The sequence below is a fragment of the Meriones unguiculatus genome, chromosome 17 (genome assembly GCF_030254825.1).
Source record: "Meriones unguiculatus strain TT.TT164.6M chromosome 17, Bangor_MerUng_6.1, whole genome shotgun sequence".
Taxonomy (NCBI): Eukaryota; Metazoa; Chordata; class Mammalia; order Rodentia; family Muridae; genus Meriones; species Meriones unguiculatus.
Genome location: NC_083364.1, coordinates 48,828,289 through 48,848,353, shown reverse-complemented (window position 1 = coordinate 48,848,353; position 20,065 = coordinate 48,828,289). Strand labels below are relative to the sequence as shown.

The window sequence follows — 20,065 nt, the reverse complement described above, 5'->3', positions numbered from 1 at the left end:
TGGAAGGACAGCAGACATGTTGATGGGAGGGAGACTTGCTAAGAGTTGCTGCAGTGTGTGGTCTAGAAGCTGAAAAACCTCCTGAGAGATAAATAAGAAAGTTCCCAGCATAAGTTTGACCCTAGAGAGGTCTCTCTGAGGTTAGAATTCTAAGAAATCTCAACAGAAACCATAGCTGTTTTTAGCAAGATCATCTGGCAGACCAGGAGGAGAAGGAAATGAGTAAGTCCTCACAGACTGGGCCTGCCTAGTTATTCTCTGCCAACAGAGAATATACTTCTCCTTTCCTGGCAGGATGGCCTGCAAGGCTGACAGCCATCCAACCTTTCTCCAAGCACTTTTATAACAATGGGGGTTTTACTTATTTGCCTCATTAAAATACAGATAAATAGAAAATTACATTGCATATTAAAGACCGTCTGATTTCTCTCTCCTTCTTTGGGTCATTTTATAAATGAATGAGAAATGGATTCATTCAGCTTGCAGCCCTCAACAATTTGGAAATCCTCTGCTCCCAAACCTCCCCCATCCAGCCACAGCAGGTAGTTAGAGGCAGCAAAGGCTCTGAACTTGTCTGATCTCTCTGGTGCTCCATGAACAAACTCCTTCACACCTTGGTGGTGAATAGCTAATACTCTGATCTCAGGAGGAGGACACTTCTGGGTTTAGTTCCTTTCCTCTTCCAGGAGGTCTTTGTGTGGAAAAGGTGTGTCTATACTTGCGTAGTTTTCCAAAAGACTCAAACTCAAATGTAATGTCTATTTCCTCCACCACCAGAAAAAAAAATTCTGGGAACTAGCTACACATCGAAACAGTAAATGGAGTGTCTGCAGGAGTTGTCTTCTCTCCTATAAATATATCCTTTATTCACCTAATGTAATTGTTTTCTCTGAGGCTTACTACCTCTGTCTGCTAACCTAGGTCTCCCAGAAGCTTCTAGCCTCCATACTATCTAATCTCGACCTAGAATCTTTTCAGCCTCTGAGACTTACTGCTGAATAAGCTCACTCCTTCTAGCTCTTTCATAACTCTGGAAAGCTGGTTCAACTCAGCTCAAACTCCTTCCAAGATGACTGATTCATACTGGCTTCTCTCAGCTTCTCATTGAATTGCTCTGCTTGGCCTAAAACTAACCCTAGCAATCTGTTCTAATCTCCTGGCTCCTTCTCATTTTCTAGTTCATTCTGTCTTCACCTGTGTCTAGCTTTTTCTCTCTTCAACCTGTCTCTGTAAAACTCTCTTGATAAAACTTCCTCATCTCTCACTCTCCCTCTGTGCTGCTCTCTCTTAAGTTACCTCTCTTTCCTCTGTTCTTGTGGAAGTTGGGTATGACCTATTCTGTTAAATTTTTCTGTCATTCCTCACTTTGTCTGCCGTTCAATTAGACATCACTTTCAAACATGGCTGCTTCCCTCTACCAACTAACCTTATATCTACATTTTTTTTGATTAAAGGTTCTAATAAGGGTGTGACTGTATTCCAGCTAGACCACACAAACCTAGAAGGTCTTTGGATGTACTCAGAGCAACCAAGTTACTAGATTAAAATTCCTTTTCACTCTCCTGCATTGGTTACCTCGCCTCTAAAGAAAAGAACAGTATAAGACAATGTGGGAAGAACAGAAATATGGCCTTCTCCAAATATGAAAACTTCTATGACTTCAACTATCTTCCTATCATAAAATCATTAAGTTTTATATTTAGTGAAAGTCTACAGCTGCTAAGAATGTGGTCAGCAGAAAGCCAGTGAATCTGCAGAAAGGGAGCTATTTAGTTAAAATAAACTGAAAATCCAAAGAATTTTGTCAAATTAAGACATAGATTTTGGAATACTTTTATTACATTATGTAACTAGAGTTGGGAAAGCTGAACTGCTCTTGGCTTGTATTCTTAGTTAGATAATCACCACTTATGGAAAATATATACTCACATTTGTATTTAAATTAAGGAAGCAAAACCTACCAAGAGGAGACAGGAACATTTTTAATGACAGTGTCCACAGGAAGAAAAAAATGCAGTATAGAATAAAAAAGAGAAATATCACACTGTAAATATATAGAGGATAAAAGTTTCATTTCAAAATCCACAGCAATAGTTAGAGGAAAGATTTCAAATGAGGTTAAAAATTGTTTTGATAAGATTCCCTGAACTCTGCCCAAAGTTTGGCTATGAGTCTCAGCATCTGCTCTAAAAACCTGCTGGGTAGAGTCTTTCAGAGGACCTCTGTGGTAGGCTCCTGTCCTACCTGTTTTCTCCCTCTTCCAATGTCCATCCTGTTTGCCTTTGATCATCTTACCTAGGTCCTCCTTCTTGCTTAACTTCTTTAGGTGTGCAGATTTTAGTATGTTTTCCTATATTGTATGTCTCATATCCACTTATAAGTGAGTATATACCATGTGTATCTTTCTGCTTTGGGGATACCTCACTCAGGATGATCTTATGAAAGAAGTAGGAGATAGAAAGACCTGGAGAAGACAGGAGCTCCACAAGGAGAGCAATAGAACCAAAAAATCTGGGCACGGGTTTTTTTCTGATACTGATACTCCAACAAAGGGCTATGCATGTAGATAACCTAGAACCCCTGCACAGATGTAGGCCATGGCAGCACAGTCTCCAAGTGGGTTCCCTAGTAATGGGAACAGGGACTGCCTTTGACATGGACTCAGTGGCTGGCTCTTTGATCACCTCCCCCTGAGGGGGAAGAGCCTTACCAGGCCACAGAAGAAGACAATGCATCCAGTCCAGATGAGACTTGATAAGCTAGGGTCAGAGGAAAGGGGAGGAGAACCTCCCCTATCAATGGACTGGGGGAGGAGCATGGAAGGAGATAAGGAGGGTGGGATTGGGAAGGGACAAGGGATGCGGCTACAGCTGGTATACAAACTGAATAAACTGTAATTAATAAAAAATAAATTAATTTTAAAAAAACAAAAAAAAGAATTGTTCTGAAAACTTGGAAAACTTGTTTTTTTGTTGTTGTTGTTGTTTGTTTTTAATTTCCTTTCTGTTACTTAGAGTTTTAGGGTAAAACAGTACCATCACTGGCAATCCCAAAACAGAAAGCTCAGCTCCCATGCGCAGTACATCAATTAAACAGAAGGGTACTGGGGAAAGGTAGATAATGTAATCACTATAGCCATGTGGGGAGAATCTCAAGTCAGGTCAGAGATTACTGACATGAGCTCTCAGCTTATTTAGAGAGAGAACTGGGTCAGAAGGTGGGGCATGGATGTATGCAGCAGTTTTGGACTCAGTACGCTGTGCTTGATAACTGCTCAGCTCTGGGTCTTGCAAGGGAGTCTGAAAATGTCCCATCACTGTTATTCCATGAAAGGAATAATTTGGTTCTCATGAGATGACTCCTCTTACAAGGTGTACCCTACCATCATGATAATCATCCTCACTGGGGGCTGCTCTGTCCTGCAAGGCTCACTGATGTTCAGTCCTTCATCAAAAAGATGCTTAGCAATAAGTACTGTCTCCTGGGATCCAAGGAGACAATGACACAGAAGGGAAATGTTGGATAAAGAAATACGTGATAGAGTCAGGCCAGTCATCAGTGCCTTTGTTTCTAAATTAAAAACCTTATTGTTTTCAAAATTATTCTAAAAAATACCAAAAGATCTACTGGGAAAGTTGTCATCTCAACGTAGATGTGGTAACTAGGAATATATTCATAGATGGTAATTAAAATGTTCACCATTTCAGTATTTCATCTGTGAATAAAGAATTGTTGCAGTTCAGTTTTAGAGATTAGAGGCATTTTAGAATGAGACCCATGTTCTTGAACCAAATATTGGAAGACAGAGTCTGGAGGTAGTTCCTGCTTCAAGGTTCCTGCCTTGAGCTCCTGCCCCACCTTCCCTCTAAGTTGGACTGCAACGTATGAGATGTTTTAAACCCTTTCCTCCACAAATTTGGGTTTTGGTCTGTGTTTTATCACAGGTGGCAGGTGGTGGGGAGCATATATTTAAAATCTGAATCATTTCAAGTGTCAAATTGTTCAACCACTTTTGGAGCTGGCAGAGACTTCTTCAGTGAATCAATAGTCTCATAGTCAAATGTTCTTTGACTATGTGACACTGCACCACCCTTCTTGGGCAGTTGGGTGATGGTAGAGGAAGTAAGTCATGAGAAGGTCAGGAACACTGGATTTAACACAAACTGCAAGCACTTTGTTATTACCATTTTATTTCTTATGTCTCTCCATGCCACTTGGACCAACAAAGCATAAAAATCAATATGTTTTGCATCTTGTTAGATTAAGTAAGCTGAATTATTTTTTCTTATTAATAAGTGTAAATATTCTAAGGAAGCTAGTTTTACTTTTGTTTTCTTAAGAAAGAAGGCACTTAAGAAGAATGGCACTTTTTTTAATTGCTGGAGATCAAATCCAGAGCGAATTGTATACTATGTAAACATTGAGCTGTGTTCCCAGCCTCATAATTTCCTAAATTCTACAACATTGTCACATGTATATATCCATATTGTCTGAAAACACAAATGTCAAAAGAGTAGAAATACTAAAAACTGCATTATTTGCCACCTGCTATTCTAGTCAATCCTTTGGAAGTCTTTGTTTGTTTTTTTTTTTTTTTTTTCCTAGTTAACTGCATTGTACTGTGGGTCAGGAAACTGAACACGGGGAGAGTTCTACCAGAAAAAAAATGTTTCCTGATACCCTGGAGTTGGGATTCCCAGCTTTATAGGTTTGACTTATTGAAGAGTAATTAGTTGGAAAATTGGCACAACAGCATTACATACAGTTCACTCTCCTTTACTAGTTAACTACTATTAGATTCAACTATTGTGAGAAAGATTTAGGACAAGGACAAGGACCTGGGACATGCAAAATTCGTACATTGATACTAAAAAAATAGATAATTAGAAACAGGATTATAATTTTATAGAGCACCAGGTGAGATAATGAGAACTAATAAACATCATTGGATGTGTTCACCATGCTATGGAGTAAAATCTGCATGCTCCAGAGAATAAAAGGTGTTGAAAACAATATCTAACTAATCCTGCATCCATCTCTCTGCTGCTACAACATAGCTAGCTGTCTTCATTACATGTCTTTTGCTGGGAAGAAGTACCATGACCAAGGAAATTTATAAGAGAGAGCAGTAGACGTGTTTACAGATTCAGAGGGGGAGCCTCTGACCATCATGGTAGAGAGCATAGAAGAAGGCAGAGAAGCATGGCTCTGGAGCAGTAGCTGAGAGGTGAAATCTTAACCACGAGAAATAGACAGAGAGAGCAAGACTGGGCCAGGTGTGGGCTTTTGAAACCTCAAGGCCAGCCCCAGTGACACACTCCAGGCATCAAGGCCACACCTCCTAATCCTTCCTAAACGGTACACCAACTAGGAACCAAACACTCAAATATATAAACATTTCCATGAGGGCCATTCTCATTCAAATCAGTATGCTACACATCTTTCCATGTCTTACTTATTTCGAACCAAAATGTTTTCTCAACACCTTGGTATTTCTATTTGTTACCTATTAACAGGAAGCATGTACTGTCTACCCTAGAGAATCAAGAAAAAGGCAAAAACAATTATGAAAACTTTCAAACCCCAAAATGATATGTTTACTTTAAGCCATTTACATGAGCATTATTACAGATGGTATTTTATACTATTTTGGAAACAAAAGTAATGGCTCAATTCCCTTTTACTTTTTTTTTTTTTTTACCTATAAATACTTTTTAATTCACTTTACATCCTGGTTTTAGCCCCATTCATCTACTCCTCCAAGCCCCACCCTCTCTCACCTCCCCTCTCATCTATTCTTCAGAAGAGGGGAGCTTCCTTTCCTATCCAGCCCAGCTCATGAAGTTGCATCAGGACTGAATGTGTCCTCTTCCCCTTTGGCCTGGCAAGGCAGTAATACCTGGGGGAAGTGATCAAAAAGTTGGTAAGTAAGGCTGTCCCCCCACCTCAGGGGGAGGTGATCAAAAGACCCAGCCACTGAGTTCACATCAGAAACAGCCCAGGCTCCCCTAACTAGGGTAGCCACTTGGACACTGAGCTGCCATGGGCTACACATGTGCAGAGGTTCTAGGATATCTCCATGAATGGTCCAAGAAGACAATGCAGCCAGCCCTAATGAGACCTGATAGGCTAGGATCAGATGGAAGGGGAGGAGGACCTCTCCTATCAGTGGGCAGGGGGAGTGGCATGGGGGGAGAGGAGAGAGGGAAGGTAGGATTGGGAGGGGCTGAAGGAGGGAGCTACAGCTGGGATACAAAGTAAATAAATTGTAATAAATAAAAAAATAAATTAAACATTAAAAAAATGTTAGTGAGTCCATGTCCAATGGTCCCTATGTTTCTTTCTAGAGGACCCACATGAAGCCTAAGCTGCCCATCTCCTACATCTTTGTAGGGGGCCTAAGTCCAGTTCATACATCATCCTTGGTTGGTCCTTCAGCTCAGCAAGCCCCTGTGGGCCCTGGTTAGTTGGCTCTGTTGGTCTTTTTGTGGAGCTTCTGTCATCTCCAGGTATTTTTCTCTTTCCTCCCGTTTTTCCACAAGACTCCATATGCATCACCCAATGTTTGTCTGTGAGTCTCAGCATCTGTTTTGAGGCGCTGCTGGGTAGAGTCTCTTGTAGGACAACTGTGACAGGCTCTTGTCTGCAAGCATAGCAGAGTATCATTCATAGTGTCAGGGGTTGGCCTGGCCCAACAAAAGACCCACCCTATGGGAGAGTCCCCTTCTACTTTTAATCTGACAGCAGTCTTCTCTGGCCTATGCCTGTTGTAAGCTCCTTCCTTCTATGCCTTGATTTCCATTTAGTACTAACTCAATGCCAGTTCTATTTTTTAGAACCCATAAATGTCATATAACATTAGAACAGCCTTACATTCCTAAATTGACCTAGGATTCTAGCCACAAATTTGCTAGTGCCATGGAAAGCAATAGTCCCTGTGTGACCTGCGCACATTTAAAGGTAGGCAAAAATCATTCCTTGCTAACTTGTCTCGTGAATGGAGACATAGTGAGCATGAATTTCTTCCAAATTTGCAAATAATCCTCCTTTTGTTAGTTGTAGAGAGTATTTATCTGCCTACTGAAGAATGTCTTTCCTAAAGCAAATCTCAGCTGGTTAACAGAAGGAAGGTTTCTTCAGGGTGATGAAGAAGGTACGGAATCTAAGCCATGGGAATGGGTTCGGCAACACCAAGCCTTAGAAAGCCTTGGCGCCCAAATTGATCTTGGCATTTAAAAGTTACTGTTGATCCAGGAGAAACATCATCTTAAAACTACCAGGTGACACTTTCTGATACTTGACCTGATTTCTTCCAAGTGGGTAAATGGCAACATTTTCCAGAGTAAAAGCAGTACAGTTGATTTCTTCAGACCACACACATTATTTAATTTGTGTTAGCCAAAACAAATATCCTGTATGAGGATGACAACATTCAAATAAACATACGATTACCTTTGTAGCATCACTATCTGCTCTGCTTTTTCTTTATTGTTTTCATATATTATGTCCAGTTTTCTTGGCACCACTGTTTTAAATCAGGTAATAACAATTTCCACAGTTTCTTGTAATTATCTGGGGCAAGACCTAAGGGTGTGACACTAGGGATGGATTTGAAGGAGTTAGTTCCTCCACAAGGAAAAGATCTACTGGGAGAATTAAGTTCCTGGGGCAGGGATACACACTGAGACAATTTCAGTACAAAGTAGTATTTCATATAGGCAGTAACCATGTAGCACATAATATCAGGCATCTGGACCTGGACAACAGGCCTTCCACTGACTCATTCTTCTAGCACATATAACTGAGTCACAAAGCTCTTGCTCAATTATTTCTTTTCATTTCTAAAATTAAGAGCTTCTGCTGCTGGGTGATTTTATTGATCCCTTGAGTTCATTTTAAAAGTAGTGATAATACAACACAATCCCAAGATAACGTGTTAAAACGTATGGCAAATATATATCTTCCTATTAAGTAAATACTCTATAAGTAAAACACCCAGATAAGATATGTCCATTCTCAAATAAGAGGCCAGACAATGTGATCCAAATTCCATCAGCATACAACTACATATACCTAATACTTTTCCAAATAGTAACTTCAGAACTAGCAGCAGGAACCTTTCATGTGAGCCAGGCATATTGGCACAGGATTGCAAATCCTAGTATTTAGGAGCTACAGGAAGGGGAACAAGAGTTCAAGGTCATGCTTGGCTACATAATGAGGTTGAGGCCAGCCAGAGAAACACCAGACCCAGTCTCAACAAAAACAAAAACCATTTAATGTAAAGACTCTGAGCATTCAAAATGATCTATCCTGTGGGGACAGGATAGATAGTAATCTGTTGCTGCAATGCATGCAATTTGAAAGTTATCCTAACGGTGATAATTTAAAGATTCTAGAGAAGGCTCATGCGACCAAAATGTAAAATGCTTATCAATATATAATTTATTTCAGGAAAAGAATATGATATTGTATCGGAATTAGAGTGTACATCATCCTTTACAGTTACAGGACAGAGGAGATCCAATTGACCCAACACCCTCTGCATTCACTCTACAAGGCCCACACACACGCACCTTCTCAAATTAGAAAACCATTGTGTGCAGACCAGTGCTAAAGTGGGAAGCTCAGAGCCAGAATGGATTGTTTTATATTGTATTGATATATTATTTTTATATGTTCTTACTATACAACCAGAGTCTACAGAAGAGCCCTCCCGGAGTCCAATCCAATTCCAGTACAAATCACCAATCTGACCATTACTAAATGGCACTAATGAGTTGAAATAATCTAACCCCAAACCTTTGGATCCATATAATGAATGCTTATTACAGCCTGACTATGGATCAGAGTTACCCAGGACCTGGAACAATTGTCTCCCGTTAGATCAGGCTTTGCTGGAAGTGAGCCTTGCTTCTCAGAAGCTAAAGGCTGACTGGGAGGCTGCATTACCATAAATTAGTTGTGTGTTGCAGCAAAAGGTTGTAGGCTGTTTACTTAGATGGGGCAAGAGGATGGTTTAAGCTATGAGTTAAAGGCTAGTCTGGGCAACAAAGGGAGGCCCTCATCTCAAAATAAAAGCTAATTTTAATGAGGATTGAGCATCTTCTCTAGGGTCTTCCTTGTTGTTTAGCTTCATTAGGGATATAGATGTTACTATGTTTATCTTATATTATATGGCTAATATCCACTTATGAGTGAGTATATACCATGTGTGTCTTTCTGCTTCTGGGTTACCTCACTCAAGATGATCTTTTCTAGTTCCCAACATTTGCCTGAAAATTTCATGATTTCCTTGTTTTTACTAGTTGAGTAGTATTCCATTGTGTAAGTGTACCACAATTTCAGTTGAGGGACATCTAGATTGTTTCCAGCTTCTGACTATTATGAATAGAGCTGCTATGAACATAGTTGAGCAAATGTCCTTGTTGTGTACATGAACATATTTTGGATATATGCCTAGGAGTGGTATAGCTGGATCTTGAGGTAGCACTATTCCTAATTGTCTGAGAAAGCACCAGATCAATTTCCAAAGTGGTTGCACAAATTTACATTCCCACCAGCAATGGAGGAAGGTTCCCCCTTCTCCACATCCTCTCCAGCATGTGTTGTCACTTGGTTATTTTTAATTTTTTATTAATTACACTTTATTCACTTTGTATTCCCCCTGTAGCTCCCTCCCTCCTCCCTTCTCAATCCTTCCCTTCCTTCCCCTTCTCCACGAATACCCCTCCCCAAGTCCACTGATAGGGGAGGCCTTCTTTTCCTTCTTTCTGATCCTAGTCTATCAGGTTTCATCAGGAGTGGCTGCATTGTCTTCCTCTCTGGCCTGGTAAGGCTGCTCCCCCCTCAGGGGGAGGTGATCAAAGAGCAGGCCAATCAGTTCATGTCAGAGGCAATCCCTCTTCCCATTACTATGGAACCCAGACCCACTTGGACACTGAACTGCCATGGACCACATCTGTGCAGGGGTTCTAGGTTATCTCCATGCATGCTACTTGGTTGGAGTATGAGTCTCAGGTTCTGTTGCTCTCCTTGTGGAGTTCCTATCCTCTCCAGATCTTACTATTTCCCACTTATCTTAGCCATTCTGTTGAATGTAGGAGAAGACAGGGAACAGGACAGGAATCTACTACAGAGGGCCTCTGAAACACTCTACTCATCAGGGTATCAAAGCAGATGCTGAGACTAATAGCCAAACTTTGGGCAGAGTGCAGGAAATCTTATGAAAGAAGGGGGAGATAGAAAGACCTGGGGTGGACAGGAGCTCCAAAAGAAGACCAACAGAGCCAAAAAGTTACTGAGCCCTGGAGGCCCTGCAGAGAGTGATACCCCAACCAAGAACAATGCACGGAGAGGACCTAAAACCCAGGCTCTACCTATGTGCATATATTTAAATATGAAAAAGAATCACTGTTGATTAGGATATAGATACACTCATATAGAATGAATGTGATGGACTTACAGGAAAACAGCCTTACTAAACCTCATCTAAGTCCATAAAGAATAAACACAGCTCTTTCTTAGAAGATTACACATGAGGGAGGCCACAGTCTTGGAACAATATGAAGTTTACCAAGTCTCACAAAGATTTGCCAAGAGCTTTGGCAGAATCTGAAGCTATGAGCTAAAATACTCTAAAACCTTCAGCTCTGAATAAGAATACTAGTCCCATTCCCCCTCCCCAAACCAATGTTTTCTGAAAACTGAATACTGATTTTTATACCTCAAACACGTTATAATTCAAATTTTACAGGGAAGCCCTTCTTGTTTATTTTTACACTCCGAACAAGTAGGTAAATTTTAATCACCATATGAACCTCTAGCTTTTACAATGAGAAAGTAAAGCTAAAAAGTCTTGGAATGGTTGAGCAAATGTCCTTGTCATATACTTGAGCCTCTTTTGGATATCTGCCTAGGAGTAGTATAGCTGGGTCTTGAGGTAGCGCTATTCCTGTTTGTCTGAGAAAGTGCCAGATTGATTTCCAAAGTGGTTGCACAAGTTTACATTCTCACCAGCAATGGAATAGGGTTCCTATTTCTCCACATCCTCTCCAGCATGTGTTGTCACTTGAATGTTTGATCTTAGCCATTCTGATGGGTGTAAGGTGAAATCTCAGGGTCGTTTTGATTTGCATTTCCCTGATGACTAAGGATGTTGAGCATTTCTTCAAATGTTTCTCTGCCATCTGATGTTCCTTTATTGAGAATTCTCTGTTTAGCTCTGTATCCCATTTTTTAATTGGGTTATTTGACTTGTTGCTGTTTAACTTCTTAAGTTCTTTTTATATTCTGGATATTAGCCCTCTGTCAGATATAGGGTTGGTGAAGATCCTTTCCCAGTCTGTAGGCTGTCATTTTGTTCTGCTGACAGGGTCCTTTGCTTTACAGAAGCTTTTCAGTTTCATGAGGTCCAATTTATTGATTGTTGCTCTTAGAGCCTGTGCTGTTGGTGTTCTGTTCAGGAAGTTGTCTCCTGTGCCAATGAATTCAAGACTCTTCCCTACTTTTTCTTCTAACAGGTTTAGTGTGTCCATTTTTATATTGAGGTCTTTGATCCACTTGGATTTTAGTTTTGTGCAGGGTGATAAGTATGGATCTATTTGCATTTTTCTACATGTAGGCATCCAATTAGAGACCTGATAGACTATGGTCAGATGGAAGGGGAGGAAGACCTCCCCTATCATTGGACTGGGGGAGGGGCATATGAGAAGAAGAGGGAGGCAGGGTGGAATTGGGAGGGGTAAGGGAGGGGCTACAGCTGGGATACAAAGTAAATAAACTGTAATTAATAAAATTTTTAAAAGATATAAAAATGCATCTTCTGATACAGGAGCCATTTAAATGAGCAGGTTAATTGGATTTTGAGAAACATCCTCTCCTCCAATTAATTTTAGGTACCTGGAACATTTATCTTAATAATGAAATGTTTGGTCTAGGAGATTAAGGAAAAATGAAGAGAGGACAAGGAAGTAGCACCAAAGTGGGAAGGGAAATAAGTAGAGAAGAGACTTGAGGATTAAAATGCCCTGGGTATATTTGAATCAGTGCAACAAAAAGATGTTGAAGGAAAATAAATAATGAGAAAATTATCACATTCTTAGCCTCCTGCATTATATAATTCAAAGTGCAATAATAAAAGCATATAGTAAAATGTGAAATGTTTCAATTTGTATATAAATAGAGCAATAATTTATAAGAAATCCACCACCTTCTAAATGATCTGCTAGATGTGGACAATAAAAAGACACAATCCCTTAAAAAAAAAAAAACAAAACTTGGAATGTCCCAAAATCTCAGTTTCCAAAGCTGTAACACCCTTTCTTGTCCCATTCAGACACAAATCACTGTGAATGAGTCTGCAGACACAATCAAGGCTCTGTAGAGAAACGGAACCCTTGAATCATGCTTCATTGTGTGTTCAAGGTTCTTCAGCACTGCCTGGCAGACATGTTCTCTGTGGTAGTCCTACTGGATGCTTTCTGAACTCTGGAGCACTCCCCTGATGCCTGCCACAAGAGTCATCGCTTTGCCAAGTGAATCAGTCACTTTTCATTGCTGTGATAAAATGCTGGGACCAAAAACAACTTAGGACAGAAAGAGTTTAGGTTATAGTTTTGAATGGATAGAGAGCACAAGTGGTGGGCAAGGCACGGCATGTAGGCAGGAGCAGGAAGCTGGTTCATCACACCAACACAGTGAGAATAGGAGGCACAGGGAGAACCAGAGAGCACAGTAAGTAGAGTGAAGCTGTAAAACCCTTACCAACCTCTCCCCAAAGTGATGGACTTTCTGCAGCAAGGCTCCACCTCCCTAGAGTTCCGAAAAACTTTCCCAAAGAGCATCCTTCAACGGGGTACCAGGTGTTCAAATACATGTGCCTTGGTGGGGAGAGGGGGCATTTCTCATTCAAACCACCATGCCAAGCTTTTATTGCTGAAAAGATACTGAAATAAAAACTCGGAAGAATAACCAACCCTCCCAGAACCAGCAGAGAGAAATTGAGATTATTCTGGAAAAGAAAAAGAAACTTAGTGGGAAAATGGGGGAAGATTTCTCCTTTTTGTTCTAGGACAAAGATCATAACATTGCAGGCTGCAAGGTAATACTCCTCTGAGGAATACACCTCTCTCCCAGTAACTCAGTCTCTGAGGAAGGTCAAGGGCCCAGAGATGCTTGTTTTAGAGTGGAGATCCTCAACCTATGGGTCAAAGAACTCTTTCATGTTGATCACCTAAGACCATCAGAAAACACAGGTATTTACCTTATGATTCAAAACAGTAGCAAAATTACAGTTAAATGAAGTAGCAACAAAAACAGTTCTATGGTTGCAGGGTCACCTCTCCCCAACACGAGGAACTGTATTAAAATGTCACAGTGTTAGGAAGGCTGAGAACCACTGTTTTAGAGAATTCAGAAAAGTTCAGATGAGGTGACTGAGGTGCAGAATTCCCACATTTTGCATCCACCTAAACCAAAACAGACGATTCTTTCCCAGCATGTCCTGACTGTATCTTGCCATGTTGGCTTAATCCATGGCCAGAGGGTTCATCTTTGGGAGGGAGGGCCCAAGAATTGAATTTTATTAGAAGTACGGACTGTTTGTTTCTTGGAGAAGGAAGAGGATATTTTGTTTGCTTTTTTCATTAATTAATTAATTAACATCTCAGTTGGAACTTCCCCTCCCTCGTCTCCTCTCTCTTACCTCTCCTTCCCCTATAGTCCCCTCCCTTTTTCTTCAGAGAAGGAGAGACTTCCTATGCATATCAGCCTGCCTTGGCATATCATTATAAGACTAAGCACATCTTCTATTGAGGCTAGACAAAACAGTACAGTTAAGGGAAAGAGATCCAAAGGCAGAAAACAGAGTCAGAGACAGGCCCTGCTTCTGATGCTAGAAGTCTCATATGAGGACCAAGCTATGCACCTGTTACATATGTGTAGAGGGCCCATATCAGTCTCATGCATACTGTCTGCTTCATAGTTCAGTCTCTGTTAGTGCCTATTGGCCCAGGTTAGTTGATTCTGTACATTTTCCTGTGGTTTCCTTGGCCCATCTGGCTCTTTCAATCCTTCCTCCCCTCTTCTATAAAATGCAGCCAGTACTGATAAGACCTGATAGGCTAGGGTCAGATGAAAGGGAAGGAGGACCTCCCCTATCAGTGGACTGGGGGAGGGGCAGAGGAGAAGAAGATGGAGGGAGGGCAGGATTGGGAGGGGATGAAGGAGGGAGCTACAGCTGGGATACAAAATGAATAAATTGTAATAAATAAAAATAGATAAATAAATTCTGGGGAAAAAAATCTCCAAGCTCTGCCTAACATTTGGCTGTGGGTCTCTTCATTTGTTTTCATCAGCTGCTGGGTGAAGCCACTCAGATGACAATTATGCTAGCCTCTTGTCTGAAAGTAAAGCAGAATGTTATTAATAGTGTCAGAAGTGGAATCTCTCAAGGCATAAGACTTTTAATCTAAATGTTGGCTTTTAATCTAAATGTTAATTATAAAATCTCTCTGGTTTTGAAAATATTCTAGCTGTCATTAATGCTGATCAGGGTTCAAAACCAGTTATAACTATTAAGGTCAAACCCTCTGTGACAGAGTTGAAGGTTGACACATAATGAATAGTGCATGCATGCATGTGTGTGTGTGTGTGTGCATGCATGTCTCTATGTCTGTGATATATACGTTTTTAATGCATAATTCTGATCATGTATTATTTGGGGGTATGAAGAAAGCCGAAAGGATATCCCTATAGCTGAAAGAAGAGGAACACTACTTATTAAAATGGAAGATTCTAGACAAATACGTCTTGCGTCATGACTTCGAGCAGTGAGGCAAGCTTCATGCTCATGACTGCTCCCAGGGTTGCTGAGAGCATAAAAAGAGAATTTAATACATACACAAATCACCTTGTTATTTAACAAAGTTTAACAAAGCTTGTTAAAATGCAGATTCTAATTCAATGAGTCTGGAGCTGAGGTCTACATTTCTAACAAGACCCTGGAGAAACCTCTTCTTCTGGTCTATGGGAAAGAAGGGTCCTGCACACCCTAGGATTTGGCTCATTTTTTAAGTGGAGCAGATAAGAGCCAATGCACTTACTGATAATGGTTTGTGGGGAGCCTCAGAACTGATGAGGCTCTTCCTGTGGACCAGATCACAGCACCATGGCTGCTGCTGTGCCTAAAGGGGTCTGATGGCTCCTTAGCCTACAGTAGAGTGATTTCAGACCATAGAGTCTTTGCAGAGGATGAAGGCGCTTAGGGCCGGAAGCCCACCCCTTCCATCATGGCAGCACGTGAAGTGATGGGATCTGTGCATGAGGCAGCTCTATTGGACTCTACACTGAGTGTTGGGAAACCACTTTCCCCTATTCCACTGTAACCACGTCTTTATAACGTCCCTGACTTTCGCTTTGACCAAGGCAGTGTTTCTACTTTCCAGTCCAATCTGAAACCAGACAGATGCTTTGAAAGCTCAGATTTCATGTTGAAATCTCGGTGGGATCTGGACGTGGGCTAAAGAGCTCTTCTCAGTATGCAAGTCTATTAGTTCGGTCTCCAAAATGTACTAGCTGACCCTTTTAGCTTCCAAAGATATTTCCCTATTAAATACAGCAGAATACTGTTCACAAACAAAAATGTCCATCATAAATGCCTTACATTTTAGAAACCTGGGACTGAAGATAATCAATGCCTTTAATTCCAGGAACCGGCACCTCATCTATAAAGGGTGAGGCAGTAAACATTTTTAAGTTTTTATGGATAATATTATCTTTGTCATAATTATTTAATTCCGGATTGCAACAGAAAGGCTATTATGGACAGCATGTAAGAAAATTAATATGTCTGTATCAAAAATACTTTACTCATAAGCAAAGGCATGAGCAGGATTTGACTATAGGCATTGGCTTACAACCTCTGTAATATCATTCCACAAAGAAAACCATGTAAACATTTATCTTCCATCCCCATACTTCATGTTCTCGGAGTACTGTTTTAGAAGATAGTTATTATTATCTAAGAGCAGTCAGATAGACGCTTAAGGTTGGTCTTTCTGCCAATTTGGAATACACTACATTATTTCCATTGATCAATATCTGCAAATACAGTGAGAAACAAAACCATTGTTTCGTTGGAGGGGCATGACCTGTGAAACACCAAACAAAACCCTTGCTAGCACTAACATTAAGGGAAGGGAGCATATCACAAAGGCCTGCTAGGACTCCCCAGTTTTCAAAAGGCTTATATGAGGAAGCTTGAAAATAAGAAAATGTCAATAATACAATAACTAGGAAGTCTTCATGAGTTTACTATACTTGGGCTGAAACATCTTCCTTTGGGATAGAATGCACAGTTCATGAGACAAGGAAGCATGATGATCAACATAAAGACATAAAGTTGGAAATATGACAAGGCACCAAACTATGATGTTGCTTGAAGAGTTCAGGCTAATTTTAGATGGCGAGCAAGACCAGTATGATCATTTTGTCAATCTAAAAATTTTCCTAAACACTAATTCCGTGTCTAGAAACCTCACAAAAATATTCCAGGCTCAAAAATTAACTAACCACATTTAATATATATTTCTAAAGTTAATCAATCCTCCTTATACTTATGATTAAAAAGAATTTCCTTCAGGGAAGGAATTCCTTCAGGGGAATTCCTTCAGGATTCAGTGGTTAGGATATGCTGTTCTTCCAGATGACCTGGGTTTGATAACCAACACCCACATGGTAGATTATAACTATCTCCACTTACATTACACTTACTCCATGACAACTCCAGTTCCAGGAGATCCTATGCCCTCATCTGGTCTCTGAGGCTGCCTGGCACGCACAGTGCACAGACACAAACACAAAACTTCCGTATACATAAATAAAATAATTTTTAAATTTTCCTTCAGCAGGACTATTTATAAAGCACCCTAATGGAAATAAAATGGGTATGAAATATAAGGAAAACAACACATCTTAGCTGCAGTGTACACACACACACACACATACCAATGAATAAACATTTTAAAGTATTTAAAGAAAATAAAGATAGCTATATGCCTCCCCAACTCACGAGTGTATCTCACTGCCTGCTCCATAGCAAGTCCTCAGCACTGATTTATTTGATAATGAAAAAATAAAATATTTTAGAGCTGAATTTTTCTTACAATATTTCATCCGTTGTTAATATCTGCCTTACACTGTCAGGTTCTGGAACTGGTCTAGGCAGTATGACAGGACTGACCCTGGGTACACAACCTTTACCTGGTGGCAAAGCAACTCCTACAAGGAAGAATATTTTCATACTTTTAATATACATAGCCTATTAATCCTTTAATTAATCAGGTGGTTAAAACTAGCAGGCTTGCATGATGCATACCCTTCTTTGCTACGATAGCTGAAATAAACCAAAGTATTGTTCTCATAGTTTCCAAGAGTTAGCACTCGAAGCTGGGGAAAAATGGAGATCAGTAAATATTCAGTGAGGAATTTAAATTCTGTATTCATCATTAAGTAGTTAATAAGTTGACAGTCCTCCACAGCTGTTCTCATTGGGGAGTTAAGAAAAATTGTTGCAAATGGGGATGTTGTGGGCTTGAGATCGTCGGAGCATTCATGTTTAAATTTGTCTGTCCTCAAATTAATTTACCAAGATAGCTAGTGAATACTGTGAATTCAGCCCTCCTGTCCATGGCATCATTAACAGTGAGAGCCGTTGGTCAGTTGTTGCTATGGTAAAGTCACACATGGCAGGGAATCTCAGAGGTTGGCCTTGGTGCAAACAAATCATAATCCTCACATGTGTGGCCTTGTACATTACAGAGATCCATGGTGACCTTCTGAGATTTAAAAAAACAAAACAAAACAAAACAAAAAAAAACAAAAAACCCTCACATATATGTAGAGCAGAAGTATGGCTTTCATTTCCTATTTAATCAAAACTATCAATTTTGCCTGAAAATGGAATAAAATAAAGGCAGCCCACTGGAGTGAGCAATTGCTTTAGCTAGTAGCCTTTTGCATTTCGCCTACAGTCACTGTCACATCCTGCTACCTTTCAGAAAGGGAGAAGTAGATGGCAGGTGAGAACTGCCTGTGAAGCAGTCATCAGAAGTTTCATATCCAGCTGACTTTGACTTGTTCTTAGTGTTGTATAACATGGCTCCTCTCCTGCTTCTCTTTTTCCTCCTCCCTGGCCTTACCCTTCCCACAATGAGGGAACATCTGGTAGTGACCAGACAGATTTTGGGTTGTCCCAGTAAGGTTGGAAGGTGCCACCAGTAGACCTGAAGGCTTCTCCTAAATGTTATATAACTCAGGATGGCACAGCTCTCATTACAAGGCAATGTTTAGTTCAAAATGCTAACAGAGATGAGTCTGAGAAACAAGAGACCGTGTTAAATCAATAGCTAGCAAACATACTTGAGTTAAATTTCTCTGCTTGGTGCAGTCATTGAATTACTATAGAGAAAGCACCATTTAATCTTGGCAGCCTAGAGGGTCATTGTAAAAATCTCCTGATTGCTGAGTCAGAATCTGGTAGGAGCCACCTTTGAAGGATCTTTCAAGACATGAATCCTGATGGAGCATGACACAGAAATCAGCTTCGAAAGGCTATGGTTCACTCTAAACTCTAAGATGTAAGGAGCTATGTAGTTCAATCAGCATTACAAAGCTCTGTGTCTGCCTGCAAGCATACACATCTTACTCTTGTATTCAATGAAAGGCGATTTTTAATTCAAAAGTAGGGGGGTCATCGATGCAATACTCTCTAATTCCAGAAGGAGAACTTCACAGCTCAAACTGCAAGAGCCTCCCAGGGAAGCCTCCTTCAACTCCACAAAAGCCAGTTAACATGTGCTAAGTCCCAACTGCCTTCTCAGTGTTGTTCTAGGAAATCATGGGATGCTGGTATCCAAAGCCCAGGTGAAGAAATCAGGGTCACCTGACAAGCTGAGGGTGGGGCAGCAGTGAAGGATGTTTAGAGCTGTCATTGTCCTTGGGAGAGCTCTGGTCTTTTCAATTCACTCTCTAGAAACAGGCCTCAGAGGCCCCAACCCAGGGTATGGTAATCACTTGAGACATTATTCATTCTATAAACAACAGAGTGCCTATAGTATATTTGGGGGTTTTAAGGTGCCATATTACAGTGATGAGGGACCTAGACAGTGCCGCTACTGCACAGAGCTTATAACTGCATGAGTCTTGCCTTGATTCTCAATTCTCTGCCCATTAAGCCATAGACACTTTAGTTCTGCCTCCTGTTTTTATGTCTACATCTAAACCTTTGGCCCAAATGACATTGATTTTGATGTTATGGCCCAAATGACATTAATTTTGATGTTATGTCCTCATCAATAACTTATCTGATCCTCACAGTCTCGTTTCCTACTCTGAACACTTTGAGCAAAATACCAGGTCTGCTCTGACTACAGGCCTCAGCTGTTTCTAATAACAGACGGTCCTTAGAAAGAGGATGGTCAAGCCTGGGAGGCAGATAACAGAGGGACGAGCGTCCAGGGATGGCAACAAAACTAGAGACTTACAAATGAACATGTCAGAAATGGATAAAGAACAGACCTGGGAGACATATTATTAGATGACATTAGAAGGAAGCAGCACAGAAGAGCATCAGCAGGTCAAGACACTGGGTTCTAGAGCAAGCAAGGGAGTACCAGAGCTGAAAGGTATCAGAGGATATCGTTGATTTGAGCATGATGGCAACTCCATTAGTTTCTGCCATCATCATACATACATAGATGTATCATACATACATACATACATACATACATACATACATACATACATAAATACATACATACATACATATGAAGAGGGGACAAGGCAGAGAGCGCTGGAGTATGGCTTAGCGGTACAATGCTTGACAGACATATGCAGATTCCTGGATTAATTTTCTCCAGCACCATCACTACCGTCACTACAAGGAACTACACAGAAATACTCAGAGTGTCATGCTGAGTGTGCAAAGGAGTTGGAGAAGTCTGCATATAGAGTCTGGAAGGAAGTATGGGCTTAACTAGGAGGAAGATGCAAAATGGGTCTTCAA

General features: G+C 40.6%; 1 protein-coding gene across 1 annotated transcript in view; it reads left to right on the top strand.

The window, feature by feature from the left end:
* Cd96 (CD96 molecule) overlaps positions 1-7,236 on the top strand; it is a 45,935-nt gene extending 38,699 nt beyond the window's left edge. Inside the window, 1 exon segment of the mRNA XM_060370110.1 lies at positions 7,063-7,236. Within this exon segment, the coding sequence (XP_060226093.1) occupies positions 7,063-7,236 (174 nt within the window).
* Positions 7,237-20,065: the final 12,829 nt, after the last annotated feature.